The 20969-nt window shown below is 56.8% G+C and overlaps 1 protein-coding gene across 1 annotated transcript; it reads right to left on the bottom strand.

The window, feature by feature from the left end:
• Positions 1-2481: 2481 nt before the first annotated feature.
• On the bottom strand, positions 2482-20368 carry LOC119105811 (acetyl coenzyme A synthase). The gene is made up of 11 exons (XM_037229331.1): positions 20243-20368; positions 18600-18931; positions 12590-12785; positions 9477-9603; positions 8515-8657; positions 7927-8042; positions 6992-7184; positions 6410-6543; positions 5297-5768; positions 4893-5046; positions 2482-4058 (listed from the first exon to the last, which is right to left on the bottom strand). Exons 2-11 carry the CDS (start codon positions 18920-18922, stop codon positions 3856-3858), a joined length of 2061 nt encoding a protein of 686 aa, XP_037085226.1. The 5' UTR covers positions 18923-18931; positions 20243-20368; the 3' UTR covers positions 2482-3855.
• Between the last annotated feature and the right edge of the window lie 601 nt (positions 20369-20969).

Below are 20969 nucleotides of genomic sequence, written 5' to 3'. Positions count from 1 at the left end.
ATTTTCTGCAGTAGATCCGAAGCGTGATCGAACTTTTTGCACGCAAAGATTGCTTTTGCTGCAAAATTGATAGCTTTTTGGATTTATTAGTGTCATTTTGGATTTATAGTTTATTAGTTGGATTTATTAGTGACATATTTTTAGTGTCATTCCCATAAATCAAAAAGCAGTATCGGTCCTCCGAGAGGACTAAGGCACTCACCGGCATAGAGACGGCACTTGGGCGCAAGCAGTTCCTCAGATGTCATAGACCAGAGAGGGTATGAAAGCGGTCGGTGCCGAAAGAAGCGTGGGAATTACAGCTGAGAGACGGATCACACGCTAGTCCTAGATTTTTCACCTCCGGGCAGGGGGCTAGCTTGTGTTCACGAAAGTTTGCAGTGAAGTCCGGAGGTCGTGCAGATTTTGTGGGCTTTCAAACAGCACTAACTGGATCTTCCTAACATTAATTTTACGACCGTTCGCGCGAAGCCAAGCATCGGGAGAGGCCAGGACGTGTTCCTGACGACCTTTTGGAAATTACGTTGTTTTGCCGTTCACTAGAATTTGGATGTTGTCCGCATACAGCGCAACGACTGCACGCTCCTCGAAGAGGCTAGGTCATTTGCAAAGATGCAGTAGAGCAGGGGGTCTAGTGCCCGCCCCTTAAAGACTTCCATGCTGTAAGGCAGCTTAGCAGGGAGTTTGCTGTTCCCGAAATGTTCAGATATTCTCGCGCTCTGAGTGTGGTTTGTGAAGTAAGCTGAAAACCAAGAAGTATCGATGTTGTGCAAGCAAGGTTTTATCAGTAATTTTGAGTGGTCTTTTACATCGAGGCATTTGCTTAAATCAAGCAAGCAGAGCGGTGACACGCCTCCGCGGTCGTTGGCAGTATGTGGTCGGATATACAAGCCAGCGTGGTTTCCGTGGAATGGCGTGGTCTGAAATCGTGGTGGTTTGAAAAATTCGTTTTTGGCCAATTGGTTTTGCACGGGCGGCCCGAAAATGTGCCTGATGACAAAGGCGACGGGTAGGCCCTCGAAACCGTGACCACATCTCGGCAAACAGGGATCGAGGAAATAGGAATTTGACACGCTTAGACAACTGGACGGGACATTGCGTAGTCCGTGTGCGGTCGCGCGTGTCAAGTGCATAGAAGCGGTCCAGATGGATTTGACATGTTTTATGATTTTCACGTTTTATGCTGCATGTCAGTTGCCAAAGCAGGTGGAGGCGCAATTCGAAGTGCAAAGTGTCGACCAATATACCGTCGTCAATTTATGCGTTCAACACGAGTTTATGCGACGCGCGGTTGTGCCAGCATTCGTTGGGGAAGACGGGAATGTCGGCATTTTGAAAAAACGGCACTGAATGCATCACGCTGTCGTGGAAACTGTAGCCAGAGTGGTGGCTTCATCACCGCGAGCACCGAACCATTGCCTGTATTTACCGTCCATTAATTTGTGACCGTGTGCACTGTCCCGTCCATGGATCACACTTACATGACTGGTCACGGCGCCACATTTTCGCGTCCTCAAAATGCCACCGGTTGATCGCCCAGTCGCTGGCGGTCAGTATTTAAGTAAAAAGACGAAACGCACACGCGCCGTATGTGGCCGGCGTCCAGCATCCGTCATTCGTTCTTTCGTTGTGGCGAATAAGACGAGCCATAATGATGATCAAATGCACAACCCAGACTCCTTGCGTTGAGAAATACCAGAGAAACCATTCACATCCATTGCGGAATAATACATAACGGGTACGATAAGAGAACCCGAGAAATGAAGTAAATTTTTAGCGGAGCTGAATGCTACGGCCAAAAGCAGTCCCATCGGTTTCCTGGGGTGTGTTTTGTAGTCACTAGTCTGACAACACAGAAACATTACAGCAGCATTGACGGGTGGCAGTGGCGAAATTGGGGAGATCTGACCCTGCAGTGGTTGCGAGTGTTTGTTTTGCAAGTCTTGGACTGAATAATGCATAATGCCGCTCCAACCACAGTGGACATCTGAAGGGCAAGATTTGAATGTACCTGGTAGTCGGCACACCACGCTCGGTTTCCGTCGGGCACCCCGGCAGCCAGCGTTCGGTTCGGCCAGAGCCATGCATTGTGTTGGATCATTCCGAAATAACGCAAACACAAGTTGTCCATAGACGCTCTGTCGCTTTGCGAAAAGAGCCCGCAAGCACTTGGAATTTTGAAGCAAGCACACGCAAACACCCAGTAAAATTTCACAGCACACATTATTACCACGTCGGCGCCATAGTACATTTGGATGCAGGCTGTTAAGGAATTCAGTGCACATTGCACACGAAGTGTATCTATAATCTTATACTGCAAGGTACCTACTGAACTACGTTACGCTCGTCTTCTTTTACCCTGAATTGGAGTCCCATGTCACGTCCGTTACAGAAAGCCACGACACCGTTTTTCAAAATTTATTTGGATTCCAACCTTGACGAGGACACACGAACAGGACAGCATCGGGGGGGGGGGGGGGGGGGCTCCCGGTCCCGACGAAAACCAGGCCTGCACGGCAGCGGCGGGGTGGGCGCGGGGGTGCTGCTTAGGATCGGGGACCAATCCAGCCAGCAGCTGATGGGGACAAGGGTGGTCATGGTGAGACGCCCCAGAGCGTGCAGCGGCCGACCCACACCGCGTCGCCGCAGGGCCGCACGCACCGGTCGGCTCCCCAGGGGGCCGCCGCAGGGCTCCTGGATCAGCACGCCCGCCCCGGCCCGGCCGCCGGCACATGACCGCGGCACGCCCACAAACGGAGACGGCGAGAGAAACGGCGACACCAGCAGTTACGAGGCAGAGTAAAACGCTGCCGGCCCGCCGACACCAGACGACAGCAGTCGTCAGGGAAATTACGGCACTTCATGATATGTAGTCGTTTCTGTCGGCGCTTGGCCACAGCCCGCAGTCAACAGCCCACAGGTGCCCATGGGTGCCACGGCACGTGCGCGTCACCAGCTGTGCCGGAGGAGGGTATCTGGGAACTTACAGCAAGAGGACCACCGAGGAATGAATGGAATGTTGCCATTGATTGTTGGAAATAGAACACACCAACGGAGCCTTAGTGTGACACGCACTGGCACGGCTTGGCATTGCTCCAGATTTTCTGTCCGTAACGCGACTTCAAAGCAGCAGCGCACATCGACTTATAACTCCCTATATACTTAAGACCAAAGCGAGCACGACTAAAAGCACTTTCCCATCCACAGACCACAGCTCGTCACTAGCTTGTCATGCAGACAAACGCTGCGCTACGGTGTTTCACAAGTGGACATAAAATGGCGACAACGGCCCTCGAACGGTTTTCTTTACAGAAAGGTAACTTAACATGGCCTGACTTAAAATAACCTGACACTTTGTACGCAACAGCTATTGCACGTAGATAAATGCCGTCACCTTCTCGAGTTCCGCGACCCCTCAGCACATCACACAAGTCACACTAAGTATTATGCCAACGGCACGCACCATGCTCCAGCCGCTGGTGACAAAAACACATATACCTGGGGAACCTAGACAAACTTCAGGGTGTTGCCCCTTTCAGGCCGGGTGGAAGTGCATACCTACGCCATCTGACGTCAATAACCTCCGCAGCCATAAAAGGTGGGGAGAGTGCAACGCTATCACATACACCACAACGCATATCAGCTGTTTTACAGCTCTGTTGACGAGGCAGCTACAGTGTCGCCATCAACCACACGTTCCAGCCAGCCAACGCGCTCGCCATTTGCCAAGTGTCTCCCGTCCAAAATCTCCCGCAAGGGATCACCGTAGCGGACACGCTAGCGGCACCACCTATACCAGCCGGCAGCGCCATCTACGCCGCCGCCGGGTGACACTGCGCTGCGCGCCGTTCGGGCCTACTTCAGATGCTGGCAGCGGTGCTGGAAGAGCAGGTCGATGACCGAAGAGTCGGCCATGGTGCTGACATCCCCCAGGTCGCGGTCGTTCTGCGCGATCTTGCGCAGCACGCGGCGCATGATCTTGCCGGAGCGTGTCTTGGGCAGGCCGGGCGCATACTGCAGGTAGTCGGGCGCGGCGAACGGCGCGATACGCTCCCGCACTGCGGGCACCCGGGCGCACGCAACGTCAGCGCAGGCGCCGCCCCGTCCAAGAACGGCACTGGCGGACGGTGGCGACGCACGCGGCGGTCGCGGCGCAGCGTTAGCATCATGCCGACTCCCCGCGATACGCACCTATGATGAGGATGATTTGGGCTTTAACGTTGGTCATATGGCGCCCATAATACGCACCTATATGAGTCCCTGGCATCAGGTCATGATCTGCACCCACGCACACCATCAACCTCCATCACCCAAGGTCATGGATGATGAGCGTTCCCAAGTAGCACTTGTTAGAATAAAGGCCGTCCAAAAACTACGTTACGCACTTTGACCACTCTTTTCCCCCCCATCGTTATGCACTAGTTAGGTTGGCAAAATTCCTCCCTCTGGTGACGTTGCATCGTGTTTAACGCAGCACCCCTAAAAGTAACGTCCGTTTGGCCCCTACTTCGGCTAGAGATGCGAAACAAGTAACGGGCATGTTGTTGGTCATGAGTGGAAGCGAGTAGTACCCGGCTTTACGAATGCAAACTATTTGTAATTTTCAACTTTTTAAGATTTCCGCGTGATTTGCAACGACACCCAAGCACAACGATACGCTGCCCCCACCCCTACGCACGACTTTGTCACGCTTCCGCTACCCTTAATCCCCCACCACGCTACAGGTAATTTACAGACGCTACCATATTTGGTATGCACAAAAGGTACAGGTAAGAAAACTGTCAATGCCACAGTCCGCTTTTGCCAACTAGGTGTAATGACAACACACATATTGAGCAGCCTTCCTCCACAACTGGGGACGCATCACCACCACACGCGCCGGCACGACCGACCTTTCAGTACGAGCTCCTTCTGCAGCTGCTCGGTCCACGGCCGGCCGTCCTTGGTGGTAACGAAGCAATAGACGCCCTCGCCTTTGACGCTGTGCGGCGCCGCCACGACGGCCGTCTCCGCCACGGCCGGGTGCTCGATCAGCGCCGACTCGATCTGGCGGCACGCAAGACACGTCACGTGCGCGAGCTGGCCGGCTGAGACAGACGCGAGCCGCCAACCAAGCGCAGACACGGCGCTGATAAGCCACGCGCCGGGAGATCAGCGCAGCCCGCCACGACCGGCGTTTCAGCTACACAAAGCGCGCTAGCGAGCACCAGCACATCTCCCAGCACCGTCCCCGCGTCGCTCCCAGTCACTCCACCCCGCAACGGCGCACGAGGGCGCGGCGGCGCGGTCACCTCACCTGCGCCGTCGAGATCAGGTGTCCGGACACGTTCAGCATGTCGTCTATCCGGCCCGTCACCCAGAGGTAGCCGTCGGCGTCGCGGCGCGCGCCGTCGCCCGTGCAGTAGAAGCCGTTGAACTTCTTGAAGTAGGTGGTCTCGAAGCGCTGGTGGTTGCCGTAGACGGTGCGCATGATGCCGGGCCAGGGCCGGCGGAACACCAGATAGCCCTCGCCCTCGCCGGCGATTTCGACGCCGTTCTCGTCCAGCAGCGCCGGCTGCACGCCGAAGAACGGCCGACACGCCGAGCCGGGCTTGGTGGGCGTGGCGCCCGGTAGCGGCGTCAGCACGTGACCGCCCGTCTCCGTCTGCCAGAAGGTATCGACGACGGCGCAGCGGCCGCCGCCCACCACGCGGTGGTACCACAGCCACGCCTCCGGGTTGATCGGTTCGCCGACCGAGCCAAGCACCTTCAGACTCTGGCGGCTGTGGCTGCGGGCGGCGGCAGCGCCGTGAGAGGCGGGCCTCGTGCTCAGCCGGGGGGTGGGGCAGGGCGAGGGGCAGACAGCGGATGGCCGGGCTCAGCGACGCTTGGTCCACTGGTTCGGGCTTCGTTACGAGCATGAATCGTGTATTGGGGACTTCAAAGTCCCTCGACCAGCCCTTGTAATGATGCAAAATTAGGTTTTTTTACCTCAATAATCTTGCTCACCAAAACAAAACTAACTGAAACAAAACAAAACAAAATCCCAGCCGCATAACTAGAGCGCAAAAACAAAAATTACTCAACGTCCAATATGCCATCTGAAACCGAGCTCACATAGGAAACCATACCGATAACCACGCTCATATAAACCATTCTGATATGCGACCAAGACAGCATATCAAACCCAACTCATGCTAGCACTCAAGTCTTAACGCTTTGATCTCTGTTCATGTTGTGATAATTGGCCAGGAGTCAAAATATCAGCAGCTCGCGCTAGTGCACAGCGAGTCCTTCACTTCAACTATTACCTGACAGCACAATCGAACACGGAACTGACCAAAGCCATGTCACAGCATATCGACGCGCAGCGGACCCCCGCGCGCAGCACGCGGGGGGAGGGGGAGGGGGAGGGGGAGCGGGTTCTCACCGCAGCACCAGGTCGTCGCCCAGTCGCATCAGGGCCCGGATGGCGGTCGGCGCCGTGTAGAACTTGGTGACGGCGTACTTGTCAATGATCTGCCACATGCGGTCGCCCGTCGGGTAGAAGGGCGTGCCCTCGAACTGGCGGCGCGGGCGGCGGCGGTCAGGGTCCGGTGACGGCGCGGCCCCGCCGCCAAGTCACGGCACGGTACAGCAGCGGCACACGCGGAGAGGGCGCGTCGCCAGGTGAGCAGGGCTGGACATTGTATGGTTGGAAGTCGAAACAGAATCAACGCATCACTCACTAGGTGGGAGGTGACAACAATTATCAGAAGATAACTAAAGATTGCAATATACATGCATCACATCGACTTGGGGTTATATCATTCATTACAGCGCGAAATTAAAGACATGCCAGCTTAACCGAGCGCGGGCCTTAGCCCAGTGGAAGCCACCGACAACATTCCAACAGAGCTTCGCACGGGCATAGCGACCCCGGCGGGAAATGACATCTGACCCACCCGACGCCGCGCACCGGCTTAACTGACCGCGACTGAGGAGCGTCTGGCACCGCAACCGGTGCTCTCACCATCACGGAGGTGGCTCCGTTCAGCATGGGGCCGTAGGTGACGTAGGAGTGTCCCGTGATCCAGCCGATGTCGGCCGTGCACCAGTACACGTCATCTGGGTGGTAGTCGAACGTGTACTTGAAGGTGGTGGCCACGTACAGCATGTAGCCGGCAGTCGTGTGTAGCACGCCCTTCGGCTTGCCCGTGGAGCCGCTGGTGGCCGCCAGGTGTCAAGTCAGGTCAGGTCAGGGCAGGGCAGGGCAGGGCAGGGCAGAGGAGCTGCCATCAGTTGAAGAACACACAGTCGAGATGAGCTCGTGTTAACGACCTCACTGTGCAGGGGGAAAGAAATTAAGTCAAATTCGTTTTGGCCTCGGTGTTGATGCGTAGGAAACAACAAGCCAACATTCTCGCCAGATATCCAAAGACTCGGTCATCTCATATCAACTCAGTGTGGTGTCGGTTGAGTCATCTCAGACACGTACATATAATATTTTAAGCAAATGACGTGCGGTCCGTGACCTACAAATTTTGGCTAGGGAAAAGATTGGTACACAGAAACGTTACACTTGGGTTCATCTACCATTCCTCCCTTACACGCCACCTGGCCGCAACCACCTCCGCTCAGTCTCTCGGAAGCGTGCACCCAGGCGCGCGGCAGCACGCCGCGTGCAGAGCCAGGTCGGTACAGCCGGGCCGTCTACCAGCGATCGCGAGCGGCGGCGCCGACCACCGGCACACGCAGGAGCACGGGTGTCCGGCGCCGTCCGGGTCTGCTCACCTGGTGTAGAGCACGGACAGCGGATGCTCGGTGTCCGGCGCCGTCCGGGTCTGCTCACCTGGTGTAGAGCACGGACAGCGGATGCTCGGTGTCCGTCGCCGTCCGGGTCTGTTCACCTGGTGTAGAGCATGGAGAGCGAGTGCTCGGTGTCCGGCGCCGTCCGGGTCTGCTCACCTGGTGTAGAGCATGAAGAGTGGGTGCTCGGCGTCCACCCACTGGACGTCGCAGCGCTCTGGCGCGTCGCTGACGGCGTCCTCCCACCAGACGTCTCGGTCGGCGTCCCAGCCGGCCTGCCGGACGCCACAAGCAGCGACCGTCGACATCCGGCTACGCAGCGCCGCTCGCGCCGCTCCCACCGCGCGTCACGACCGGACGGCAGGCTGCGCCCGCCGCCAGCGGGCCGACGTACTGACCTCACGTGATCACGTGCAGGCCGCGCACAGGCTCGCAGCGAGCCAGCCCTGGTCTTGTCGTTGCCGCTCTGCATCCCGACCTCCACCCATAGAACAGTGGGGTACACGTCCCGTATCCGACACTCTCAGCAGCGAGAAACTGGTCTATCACATCAAAGGACGGCGCGTAACCGGTGTATGCCACTGCAGTGGACCACTATGTGCATAGAGGCAGATGCAATGCATGTAGGTACAACAGACCACAAAGGCCCACACTCAGCTTGAAATCGAGTGACTAGGCACGACAAGAAGACGCGGCAGGGCCCCGGCACAGCAGGGCCTCAAGACGCGGCGGCGCGTGCGGGCCCACCTGGGGGTCGTACTGGGGCGTGGTCTGGGCGCTGTTCTGATCACCCACGGCAGTGCTGGGCGTCTGGTGATGGAGCCGCGGCAGGTGGCGCACCACCACCACCCGCTCCACGCGGTGTCCTCGCTCGGTACACAGCTCCAGTGCTGCAGAACAGCGGCCGAGGGTCAGGGGGACACGGCTCAAGTGCTGCAGAACAGCGGCCGAGGGTCAGGGGGACACGGCTCCAGCGCTGCAGGACAGCGGCCAAGGGTCAGGGGGACACGGCTCAAGTGCTGCAGAACAGCGGCCGAGGGTTAGGGGGACACGGCTCAAGTGCTGCAGAACAGCGGCCGAGGGTCAGGGGGACACGGCTCCAGCGCTGCAGGACAGCGGCCGAGGGTCAGGGGGACACGGCTCAAGTGCTGCAGAACAGCGGCCGAGGGTTAGGGGGACACGGCTCAAGCGCAGCAGAACAGCGGCCGAGGGTCAGGGGGACACGGCCCCAGCGCTGCAGGACAGCAGCCAAGGGTCAGGGGGACACGGCTCAAGTGCTGCAGAACAGCGGCCAAGGGTCAGGGGGACACGGCTCAAGTGCTGCAGGACAGCGGCCGAGGGTCAGGGGGACACGGCTCAAGCGCTGCAGGACAGCGGCCGAGGGTCAGGACACGGCCTCGGTGCAGTAAGATGAAATCTACAAGGACGGAGAGTCGATGTCATGATGCTCCTGCATTCAATTATTCGACAGCAACTGCATAGCATCAGTGTCGCACATCAACTGGCAGTGGCATTTCATAAACAAACTGCGACTTTACCGCACTATTATATCAAGATGCCCCTCGACATACTCCAAGTCAGTAGTGACAAAACTACCGACACACACCATTGGTCGAACCACAACTCTGCGTCCTTCACACAGGTGCCAGCCCGGCGGCACCCCAGCGCCGCCGGGCCCTGGCGCGTCCGGCCGCGGCGGCGGGCCGTACCGCGGTCGGTGATCTCCTTCAGCCTGATCAGCTTGTTACCACGCCAGACGCCGTCGGCGGTGAGCGCGATCCGACAGCGGGCGTCCAGGATCCGGTCGGCGAGCGCGTCGGCCGAGTAGCCGGCGAACTGGCGACACAGGGGGCCGGCCGACGGCATTAAAGGCTGACCAGACCACGGCCGGTCACCGCGCGCGCACGCACCACGCACACAGACGAGCGCCGCATGGTCGACTATTGCACACAGCGGACCGCTGCACACAGCTGACTGCTGCACACGGCTGACCGCTGCACACGGCCGACCGCTGCACACAGCTGACCGCTGCACACGGCTGACCGCTGCACACGGCTGACCGCTGCACACAGCGGACCGCTGCACACGGCCGACCGCTGCACTCAGCTGACCGCTGCACTCAGCTGACCGCCACACACGGCCGACCGCTGCACACAGCTGACCGCTACACTCAGCTGACCGCTACACACGGCTGACCGCTGCACACAGCTGACCGCCACACACGGCCGACCGCTGCACACAGCTGACCGCTACACTCAGCTGACCGCTACACACGGCTGACCGCTGCACACAGCTGACCGCTACACTCAGCTGACCGCTACACACGGCTGACCGCTGCACACAGCTGACCGCTGCACACGGCCGACCGCTGCACACAGCTGACCGCTGCACACAGCTGACCGCTACACACCGCTGACCGCTGCACTCAGCTGACCGCTACACACGGCTGACCGCTGCACACAGCGGACCGCTGCACACGGCCGACCGCTGCACACAGCTGACCGCTGCACTCAGCTGACCGCTGCACACGGCTGACCGCTGCACACGGCTGACCGCTGCACACAGCTGACCGCTGCACACGGCCGACCGCTGCACACGGCCGACCGCTGCACACAGCTGACCGCTGCACTCAGCTGACCGCTACACACGGCTGACCGCTGCACACAGCTGACTGCTGCACACGGCTGACCGCTACACACGGCTGACCGCTGCACACAGCTGACCGCTGCACACGGCTGACCGCTACACACGGCTGACCGCTGCACACGGCTGACCGCTGCACACAGCTGACCGCTGCACACGGCCGACCGCTGCACACGGCCGACCGCTGCACACAGCTGACCGCTGCACTCAGCTGACCGCTACACACGGCTGACCGCTGCACACAGCTGACTGCTGCACACGGCTGACCGCTACACACGGCTGACCGCTGCACACAGCTGACCGCTGCACACAGCTGACCACTGCACTCAGCTGACCGCTGCACACAAATGGCCAGAGTCGGCGACGCTACATGAGTGGGGAATGCCCCAAAGCTCAAACTATTTCCTTCAAAGATATTTTTGCCGGCGGCCCATTTCCTTTCAAATTAAAAACGTTCTCATGATATTTGCACTATAACATTTCCCTCGAGACGTTTCATTTAAACATGTCCAATAAAACTCACCTTATTAGCATGCCCGACACATCACACCTTCGCTGCTGCATTCTCTACTGCAACATCACTAACAACGCATGCACATCAAACTTCCAACTAAAATTGGACGGCACCACCGTACTTTTACTGGCGAGCAGCCTAGTCGCGGTCGCCGGGACGACCGGATGTTTAGCAACGTGACGGGTGATACGCGGCCACGCTACCGAGGCGCCGTGTGTGCGCCAGCTTTTACGGCGATAGCGGCAGATCCCGTGCCGCAACCACAAACACCGGAGCGTGTTACAGGCTGAGCGACCTGATGGGCGGCGTGGTGTGTCCAAATCAGACGTTCGCGACGGGTCAGTATTACTAACGAGCTGGAGTGGACGGTGAGCTGGACGGAAAAGCGGAGTCAAGTAAATTGCGGTGATCTGCTTTCGGCCGTAGGTCTTTAGGTAGGTCGTTACAAGACAAAACATAAACGTGCCGGCGTTAGTGGCGTGCGTGCACATTTCTGGGCATGACAGGCGGCTGGAGCAACGCCACCCAAGAGGTGGAGGTAGGGAGCGAGTCATCACGCACGAGACCAGGGCATGGCATCGGTCGCCAAGCCACACGCTCCTTTTTTCTGACGCCGAGTCTGAGGGCAGTGTTAACCTCTTCTGTCGTTCGGCGCAAATTCTGCCTGTCAGCGGCCACGCTTTTTACATGTAGAAACATAAACCACTCCCCAGGCAACACGATAAGGCGATTGATTTCCACTCGTCTTTTTCAGCGAAGGAGCACGCAAAGCGCCTGGCATCCAGCCGAGGACCGGGCGTGACCGGGCGGCCCGGTGCGAGGAGGGGAGAGGTCGGTCCCGACCGGACGGCGCCGCACTCCCGCCGGCGCCAAGGTCGGGCCGCTCAAACACGTCTGTTTGAACGGACCCGGCCGGCCGCCGCACAGCGTCGGGCCCGCTCCCGCAGGCCGGCGTCCGGTCTCAGCGGCGGGCATCCAGCGCGGCAGAGCGCGCGCTGGTGCCTGCGCCTGCCCCTCCTCCCGTGGCGACGGGCGACCGCAAACCGACCCCCCTCCTGAAGGAGGGGGGGGGGGGGGGGTTAGGGCGCATCGACTGCTGTAGGTCATCCAGCACCCACCTCCAGGCCGCAGCAGGGCGGACACAGCCGTACGTACGGCGGCCGGTCCGCGCGATACACCGTCGCGCGCTGCACCGCCCGCCCGCGGCCACACTCCCAGCTGAGGGACATGGCGCCACGCCCGACCCCGGCACCCCGGAGCACACGGCGGCTGTGGCGCCGCCCGCGCCACCGGCCGCTGACATGGCGGCCGTGACCGGCGGCCGGGCCACGCAGGCAACGGCGGGGGTGGACCGAGGTCATGACGCGGCCGCGACACCGCCCGCCGAGCCCGACTCGGGGCAAGGTGCACCCCGTGAGGGGACTTTGCTCCGCCGTTCAGCAGACAGCATGCGAGCTAGGCAAACAAGCTTACGTGACTCATCCGCAGTGATGGTATTCGTGAAGGGGGTCAGAGGGCCGTCCACCCGGCCCCTGACCTCGCCGCGGCCCACAGTCGCCCCACAGCCCGCACAGCTTCCCACCAGGGCGGACCTCCAGCCCAGCACGACAGCTGGGCAGCCAGCCACCCCGAGCAGCTAACGGTATCGAATGCAGGGCCGCTCACCACGATCGAGTGCACGGCGCCGATGCGCGCGCAGGCCAGCATCGCCACCAGCAGCTCCGGAATCATGGGCATGTAGATGGCGACACGATCGCCGCTGCGCACGCCGAGCCGATGCAACACGCCGCCGAATCGCTGCACGCGCGTCAGCAGCTGACTGTAGGTGAGGCGCGCCGTGTCGGCCGGCTCGTTGCCTTCCCTGGGGATGACGCGCCGGGTTAGAAACTTCGGCAGCGGGTCACGGCGAAACGGGGGCAACAGACGGGTCAGAGGCGTCGGCAGCGGGTCACGGTGAAACGGGGGCAGCAGACGGGTCAGAGGCGTCGGCAGCGAGTCACGGCGAAACGGGGGACAAGACGGGTCAGAGGCGTCGGCAGCGAGTCACGGCGAAACGGGGGCAACGGGTCATAGGCGTCGACAGCGGGTGACGGCGAAACGTGGGACACAGACGGGTCAGAGGCGTAGACAGCGGGTGACGGCGAAACGGGGGCAACAGACGGGTCAGAGGCGTAGACAGCGGGTGACGGCGAAACGGGGGCAACAGACGGGTCAGAGGCGTCGACAGCGGGTCACGGCGAGACGGGGGCAACAGACGGGCGGAAGGGGCAGACGGGCGGGTGGGGAGCGTCGCCAGTTCACTATCGTGCAGCTGCTGCAGGTTAGCGCTGATGGACATCGGTGCAGTGGCCTTTGATGAGTCACATCAGGTGTACCGGAAATCGATACACCTGTTGATCTTCGGAGCTGTATTTGCTGGGGTGGTGAAGAAGTCGGCACCACGGAGCTCTGGGCACGTTGGATCACATGTGAGGGCGAATATAGATGCATGTGTAGCGACACACCAGCGTGTCTGGTCTGTGCCACGTGAAATCGTCGCCCGGGTCGAGCCCAATGTGACCAGACCACCCATCCCATAATCCCAAAGCTTGGCATGGTATGACAAACAACACTGATAAGCGCCTGTAAAACTGATTAAATATCGAGTAGCATGCTGAACAAGCTGAGCTTTTACGAACCAGAGCGGGCGACAGAGCGGAGAGTTCGCAAGGTGACGTACAGTACAGAGGTACCGCTGACAGCATAAAACATGGGGAAGCACTTCGACGAAAACAATATAAGACAAGGCACACGATAGATTGTGTTAATATGATTTGATAAGACCAATGAACGGTCGTCCAGCATACTGATCGGCAGTGACGGCCGCGTCAACCTTGACCCGAGATTGGTGGGCGAAATAATCGTCACCCGGCCTGCTACTGATCAGTCACCGTCACACGACCTGCTACTGATCAGTCACCATCACACGGTCCGCTACCGATCAGCCACCGTCACACGGCCTGCTACTGATCCGCCACCGTCACACGGCCTGCTACTGATCAGCCACCGGCACACGGTCTGCTACCGATCAGCCACCGTCACCCGGTCCGCTACCGATCAGCCACCGTCACACGGCCCGCTACTGATCAGCCACCGTCACACGGCCTGCTACTGATCAGCCACCGTCACATGGTCCGCTACCGATCAGCCACCCCCACACAGTCCACGACTGATCAGCCACCGTTACACGGCCCGCTACTGATCAGTCATCGCCACACGGTCCATTACCGATCAGCCACCGTCACACGGTCCACTACTGATCAGCCACCGTCACACGGCCTGCTACTGATCAGCCACCGTCACATGGTCCGCTACCGATCAGCCACCCCCACACAGTCCACGACTGATCAGCCACCGTTACACGGCCCGCTACTGATCAGCCACCGTCACACGGCCTGCTACTGATCAGCCACCGTCACACGGCCTGCTACTGACCAGCTACCGCCACCCGGTCCGCTACCGATCAGCCACCGTCACACGGTCCACTACTGATCAGCCGCCGTCACACGGCCTGCTACCGATCAGCCACCGTCACATGGTCCGCTACCGATCAGCCACCCCCACACAGTCCACTACTGATCAGCCACCGTTACATGGCCTGCTACTGATCAGTCATCGTCACACGGTCCACTACTGATCAGCCACCGTCACACGGCCCGCTACTGATCAGCCACCGTCACACGGCCTGCTACTGCTCCGCCACCGTCACACGGCCTGCTACTGACCAGCTACCGCCACCCGGTCCGCTACCGATCAGCCACCGTCACACGACCCGCTACCAATCAGCCACCGCCACACAGCCCACTACTGATCGGCTGCGATCAATGGCACGCCGGCTCCGACGCTCTGTCAGTGCTGCGGATATACAGACAGGCACCGCGAGCCACGGCCGCCACATTACACCGCCGCCTCTCGCATCGCACCCGGTCATCGGCCATCAAACGGCCATCAAAGTAGGCACCGGATACACAGCTGACAGACGGCGCGTCGGCGTGTGGATTGTGCGTATCAGGCACTCAATCGCGGCCGCACCAGTCGATCCAGGACTGATGCCATTAGGTCCGAAACCCAGGTCGGATGCGGTTAGGTGATGGACGGCCTGGATAAGAGGGACAGCAGTGTGATCGGCCCGGTCAAGTGCGAGTAAATCGGGCAATCAGGTAAACAGTTATGTGACAGTTAGATGACCAACAGTTGGGTGACCGGGCGTCAGTTGTGGTTGAATGGGGGGCCCGCATCTGGCGTCAGTTGTGGTTATATGAGGGGCATATCAGGCATCACTTGTGCTTGGGTGAGGGACCGTATCAGGGGTCAGTTGTGATTAGGTGAGGGCCCACATCAGGCGCCAGTTGTGGTTAGATGTGGGACCCATATCTGGCGTCAGCTGTGGTTATAGGGCGGGCCATGGCGTCAGTTATGGTTAGATGTGGGACCCATATCTGGCGTCAGCTGTGGTTATAGGGCGGGCCATGGCGTCAGTTATGGTTAGATGTGGGACCCATATCTGGCGTCAGCTGTGGTTATGGGGCGGGCCATGGCGTCAGTTACGGTTAGGTGTTGGCCCATATAAATGTGGTCAGGTCAGGGGCCATGTCAACCGTCAGTTGTGCTTACATGAGGGGCCATACCAGGTGTCATTTGTGGGTAGGTTAAGGGCCACATCAGACGTCAGTTGTGTTTAGGTGAGGGGCGTCATCAAGCGCCGGCTGCAGTTATGAGAGGCAACATGTGGTGTCAGTTGTGGCCACACGAGAGACCCATATCCGGCGACAGCTGTGGTTATCTGAGAGGTTGAGACCAGGCGCCAGGTGCCGCTGCGTGACAGCCCCAGCCAGGTGTCCGACGTCATCAGATGACAGGCTCCAGTGAGGGATCAGGTGCCGTTAAGCAAGAGCTCCCCATCAGGCAGCAGGCGCGGCTAGATAACAGTTCAGCTGGGCTGCTCGCTTTACGCCCATTCGATTCCATTAACATTCATCGACAGCACCATGACTGCTGTTTTTTTCTGGCTGGGTTATCTTGTGACCTTATATTCCCTTCCTACCAAAACAAGCGAGCGTGTCCATCCATGCTCTAATGACCTGATCAATTTGATAGCACACAACAGACCAAGAGCGTGGTTGTCCGTTGGACCACGGCATTCCACGCCCTTTGGAGGGCGAGAGCAGCATTGCTCGTATCTTTTTTGCGGCCCACTGCGACGAGAGAATGTTACCTCCGTATGTTAGATTAACACAACGGAGTCACACGCGGGTGAAGTATTGCCGGCACGATGTAGAATTACGATCCAAATGTTATATTCACACACAAACATTCCTCAGAGCCCCATAATGGGTTGACATTTAGATGACTCGCATGCGCCAAACATACGCGTTGGCCCTGAATGCATCGGTCCTCTGCTCCCTGTTCTCCACGAGGTCAGACCATGAACGTGGTCTGACCTTCACAATGTGGTATTTTTTCAGCGCACTGTCGTCATGGCCCCGTGTCCATTACTTCACCACACCCCCAAACTATATGCGGTGTCAGCTGCTGTTGACGTCATGATATCGTACGATCGCCGCCGGCCGACGGCGTAACAGACGGCCACGGGACCGGGCCATGTGGCCAGGACGCCCTCTGGCGATATGCACGGGCGACGGAAATAGTCTGACGGCTTGCTTGCCTTTATCTAAGCAATGACTAAGCTCAGAAATGTGAGGGCTGCATTTGGTCTTCGCTCCGCCCACGGAGTGCTTCAATTTGCAGCGACCGCTCATTGTGATGGCATCAGGCGCAACAGACGCAAAGCCGCCTGTCGTACCTGATCGCAATCGGTAACCGCTCCGGAAAGAAAAGGCGTGAACGAGCCAGAAGAGCTCCCTGGTAAGCCCGGGAACACGTGGGTCGACCGCTCGCTGGTCCGAGGCTGCCGGCGCACGTGGGCCGCGCCCATCTGTCGTCCTCGCTGTCCGGCCGGGACCTTCTGCTTCCCATCAGGGCCGGGCGCTGGATGACGCGCCGTCACCATGGCGACGAGACGGCCCGAGACGACTGGCAACAGTTCTAGACCCATAGTGATAGCGTCCGATTGGGCGGCCTGCGATAAACCAGCGGCGCGACGTTCCTCGTCAGCACGCGCCGTATGACGAGGCCCGGTAGCCGACGACTGTTCGCACGCGCGGGGTCGGCGAAAATACAGACGCTTGGACGACGGAGAAACGTCATGCATAGTGATGGACCAAATCTCGAGGCCAGCGTGGCGGTAATGGCTGGCTGCCGGCGCCAGGTCCTCTTTGTACGCATGGAGCTCTGGTGGCAGAGACTAAGGAGTAACAGGGGAAGCTCGTCCCCACCCCCTATGTGAGGGCCTTTTTACGCGGCTAGACGTCGCTTCAAGAAGGTGCGTTTTGAGCCTACATTTACGTTTATGGTGGGTACTAAATCCGTTGAGTACCGTGGCAACTTAGCTGCCGAGGAAGCATATTTTTAGCATTTGTTTCAGTATTCATCCGATGACTTCGGTTACCGGCACCTCCACCCAAAACGCGGCGGAAGTAGAAAACCGAATACCAGAAGTTCCAAAACGCACGAACTTTATGTCACACCAGCGTCCAACCAACCGCGCTGGCCCGCTGCAATGTAGTAAGATGCAGTGCAAACTATTTCAATGGACGGACTTCAGGGATTAGCGTCCACACTAAGCAGTGCGAGTTGTACCAATCCTGACTCCACCATCCGGTCATGGGACTTCGGGTCAACGGCAACACTTTTTGGTGACACTCGACTGTGCCGTAATGTTGGGCACAGTCCCTCCTGCCCTCTAATGTCATCTGACATTTGGCACCGTCACTGCCACCGGCCATCACAATCTGGACAAATAGCGAGCGTTTTTAAGTGAGTTGAACCCACCAGCGCTTCCAACGACTCGAACCCATTCGCAACGGGTGGGCGAATCCGAATACAGGCGTTCTTACCGGCTGAGCCAGGTGTCGGGTCAAAGTAGTCAGACCAGATGACGTCCTACTCAAGGTTGGTCGTTACATGTCGTCCCTACCTCTTCCCTGTTCGGGACTGAGCGTCTGTCGTACAATATTCGAAAAAGTCACGATCTTTTCTAGGTTAGCCGTTTCCCGACATTACGAAATTAAACAGCGAGGCTTCGGCACGTTCTTTGGCGGCGCCTGACGTGCGCATGGCGAGAGCACCTACGATCTCGCCCAACATTAGGGACCACGGGACTGACAGGGGTAATACAGGGGTGGCACCATTTACACTCCCCCTCCAACGATTTTTACATTCTTACACTTGCTGTATGATAAAACAAGTAAGTGTTAAGTGCATGAGTATCGTCATTTGAAGGTCATGAGGGTTTTAATATGATGTGCCTGGCAGGGCTAGTGGTGTGTAAGGATTGATTACATGTTAAGAGATACAAGATTAGGCTATAAAACCAACCACACAGATGCGCTTAAAAACGGTGGATACAGGTCAGCTTTTGCACTTTTTAATTAGGTCCAGAGTGCTGGAAAAAGCATTGTCAAACTGACTGCTCATAAGCAGCCCCCCCCCCCCGCCCCCTTAATTACACTGCAAAACCAAGGGTAACTCTTCTGCACATCTGCACTAGCATGTTGCTCATTAGCAAACATCTCACCAATAGAAGGCGACCTGGTCCCCTCGTCCATTCTCGACGTGGCGGTCCAGACAGTTGTAGCACATGTTGGTCTTGGCACCCTTCATCCACTCGATAAAGATGCGGCCGCGAGACGCGTCAAAATTGAAGTCACAAAATGGGCCTGCTGGCTGCTCCTGCCAATAGAACTGCTCAGCAATCCTGCTCCAGAATGCCTCAGGCTCCTCAATGGACTGCTGGTAGAGCTTGTCATACTGCTGCATGGAGGAGCAGTGGGCCTCCTCTGCCACATGGGGTGGAGGCAGGTACACCTCATCGGTCAGCCCCTCCACATGGGTCGCCATCGCAGCCAACTGTGGGCAAAGCATTGCTAAGACAGTGACTCAGGTTACATACCACAAATATTTGCATGGATCAAATTGGGCTTTCAACATCTGCTAAGGAGGCTTGCCTGTGCTCTGAGGCCACCAATCACATAATGCCACTCCAGTTCAGCTGATAATTTTCATAACTTCTTGATACAAAGAATTGTAATAGGACAAATATAACAAACCTCAACATGCCATGCCTGCCCTGTGCTAGGCAGAGCCTCACTGGCTAATGGCCCATAAACATCTGTGTTTGCTTGGGCCAAACAGGGTGACCTCATGACTTACACCTTATACATACATGCATATGTATATACAATATATATATATATATATATATATATATATATATATATATATATATATATATATGATACATCTAACACATCTTAAAAAGGGCAAAACTTTGCATAAGCTATTAAATGCATTTGCAAGGAGCATTATGTACACACATAAGACAGGACTAATAGCCTTATTCTTCAGAGAAAAAGGAGAATGGAGATATAGAGCCAAACATTAATTAACACAGCACAACTTTTCAGTACAGAAAAATGAGAGTGGAAAGAGGTTGCTGCAATAGGAAAGGCAAGAAAGAGGCTGCCAATGCAATGTAATGAGAAAAGAGGCACCACAATGTGCCTACTTGGTAAACAAAACTAGCGCTTCTATACCTCACATATAGGCCAGGTGGGCAGCACTTGGCATTAAGTGATCCTCTAAAACCAGAAAGACACTAATTCCAACTGTTTTGGTAGCAAAGAAAGCAATACCACATGTGGATAGTGATGCAGTTACCTGCTGAGGCAAACAAGCCAAAATGATCAGATCAGAGAGTCATTCAGATGATTAAAGCACCCAGAATGATCAGTTCAGATGAGTCGTTTGAATGCATACTGGCATGGCTACCATGCCAGGTACCACAACTATACTACAACACAGATATGATGGTTTTTAGAATTATTTCATCATTAGCGCACCCTGTTCAGCCCGAACAAACAGTAATGTATTTCCAACCTCTCAGTCACTGAATAGCAGACCAAGCACAGACCATCCTTATCATAATTAATACAATTTGAGGTAAGATGATGAGATTTCCATGAAATGCTTCTATTTTATGATGATTTATGGTGTCTAATGTAAAAACATTGATTTAATAATTGACTATTACTGTAATGTACCAATGTATGCTATGACCTAAGCCTTATTTTACACCGTATTAAAGCCCTCTCACATATAAAACGGCTATTACCCAACCGTTACAACACCACTGGCACGCGCCCCACCTAAACAACTCACCGACCACTGCCTCCTTCCCGGCACCACTACCCCAGCTCACCGCAGCAGCATCAATGCTCGCGCAACTCGCGCATGACCCGCCCCTTCAGTCGAATGAACTATCCTTGCGCAGAGGTGAACAAGGCCATTCGTACCGATCAATAAGCCGTAGCTCTTTCCATAGTTGACCAATCATGCTGTCGAAAAAAACTTGAAGGAAACTCTTAGCCAATCAAAAATCGTCAATAATTTACGTCATCAACCAACTGACTGCTGTGAACACAGCGCAGGTCCTGATGTAAACAATGGTGCCATATGTGCCCGTTGTTCAAAGTTCCTTAATTATAGAGATTGAAAAAACTTCCAGATATGAATCGATTTGCATAGGAGTGGCATTCTGTGCAAATCCACTTCGTACTGGATTTAAGCAGAGGAGCTGTTCCGAGTAGATGCATTCATGAGTCGATTTACATCCGTCCCGCCATTCTGTTTAATTCCGCTCGCGACTGTATTTAAGTAGAGATGTTCTGTGCAGATGTACTCGTGATAGCAATAGATAGCAGATGATGACGTGATATACACAGGCGTCACTCTCTATAATCCCACTTGCGAGTGGGTCCAAACTGAGGGAATGTTTTGTGTAGATGTGCTCATGGCGTGATATGCACAGAACGCCATTCTGTGTGATTCCATTCGCGAGTCGATTTAACCAGCATGTTCTGTGCAGACGTACTTATGACGTGATATA

This window comes from Pollicipes pollicipes, unplaced genomic scaffold (assembly GCF_011947565.3).
Source record: "Pollicipes pollicipes isolate AB1234 unplaced genomic scaffold, Ppol_2.1 Scaffold_6138;HRSCAF=7277_pilon_pilon_pilon, whole genome shotgun sequence".
NCBI classification, from domain to species: domain Eukaryota; kingdom Metazoa; phylum Arthropoda; class Thecostraca; order Pollicipedomorpha; family Pollicipedidae; genus Pollicipes; species Pollicipes pollicipes.
This window is presented reverse-complemented; position numbering and strand designations above follow the sequence as displayed.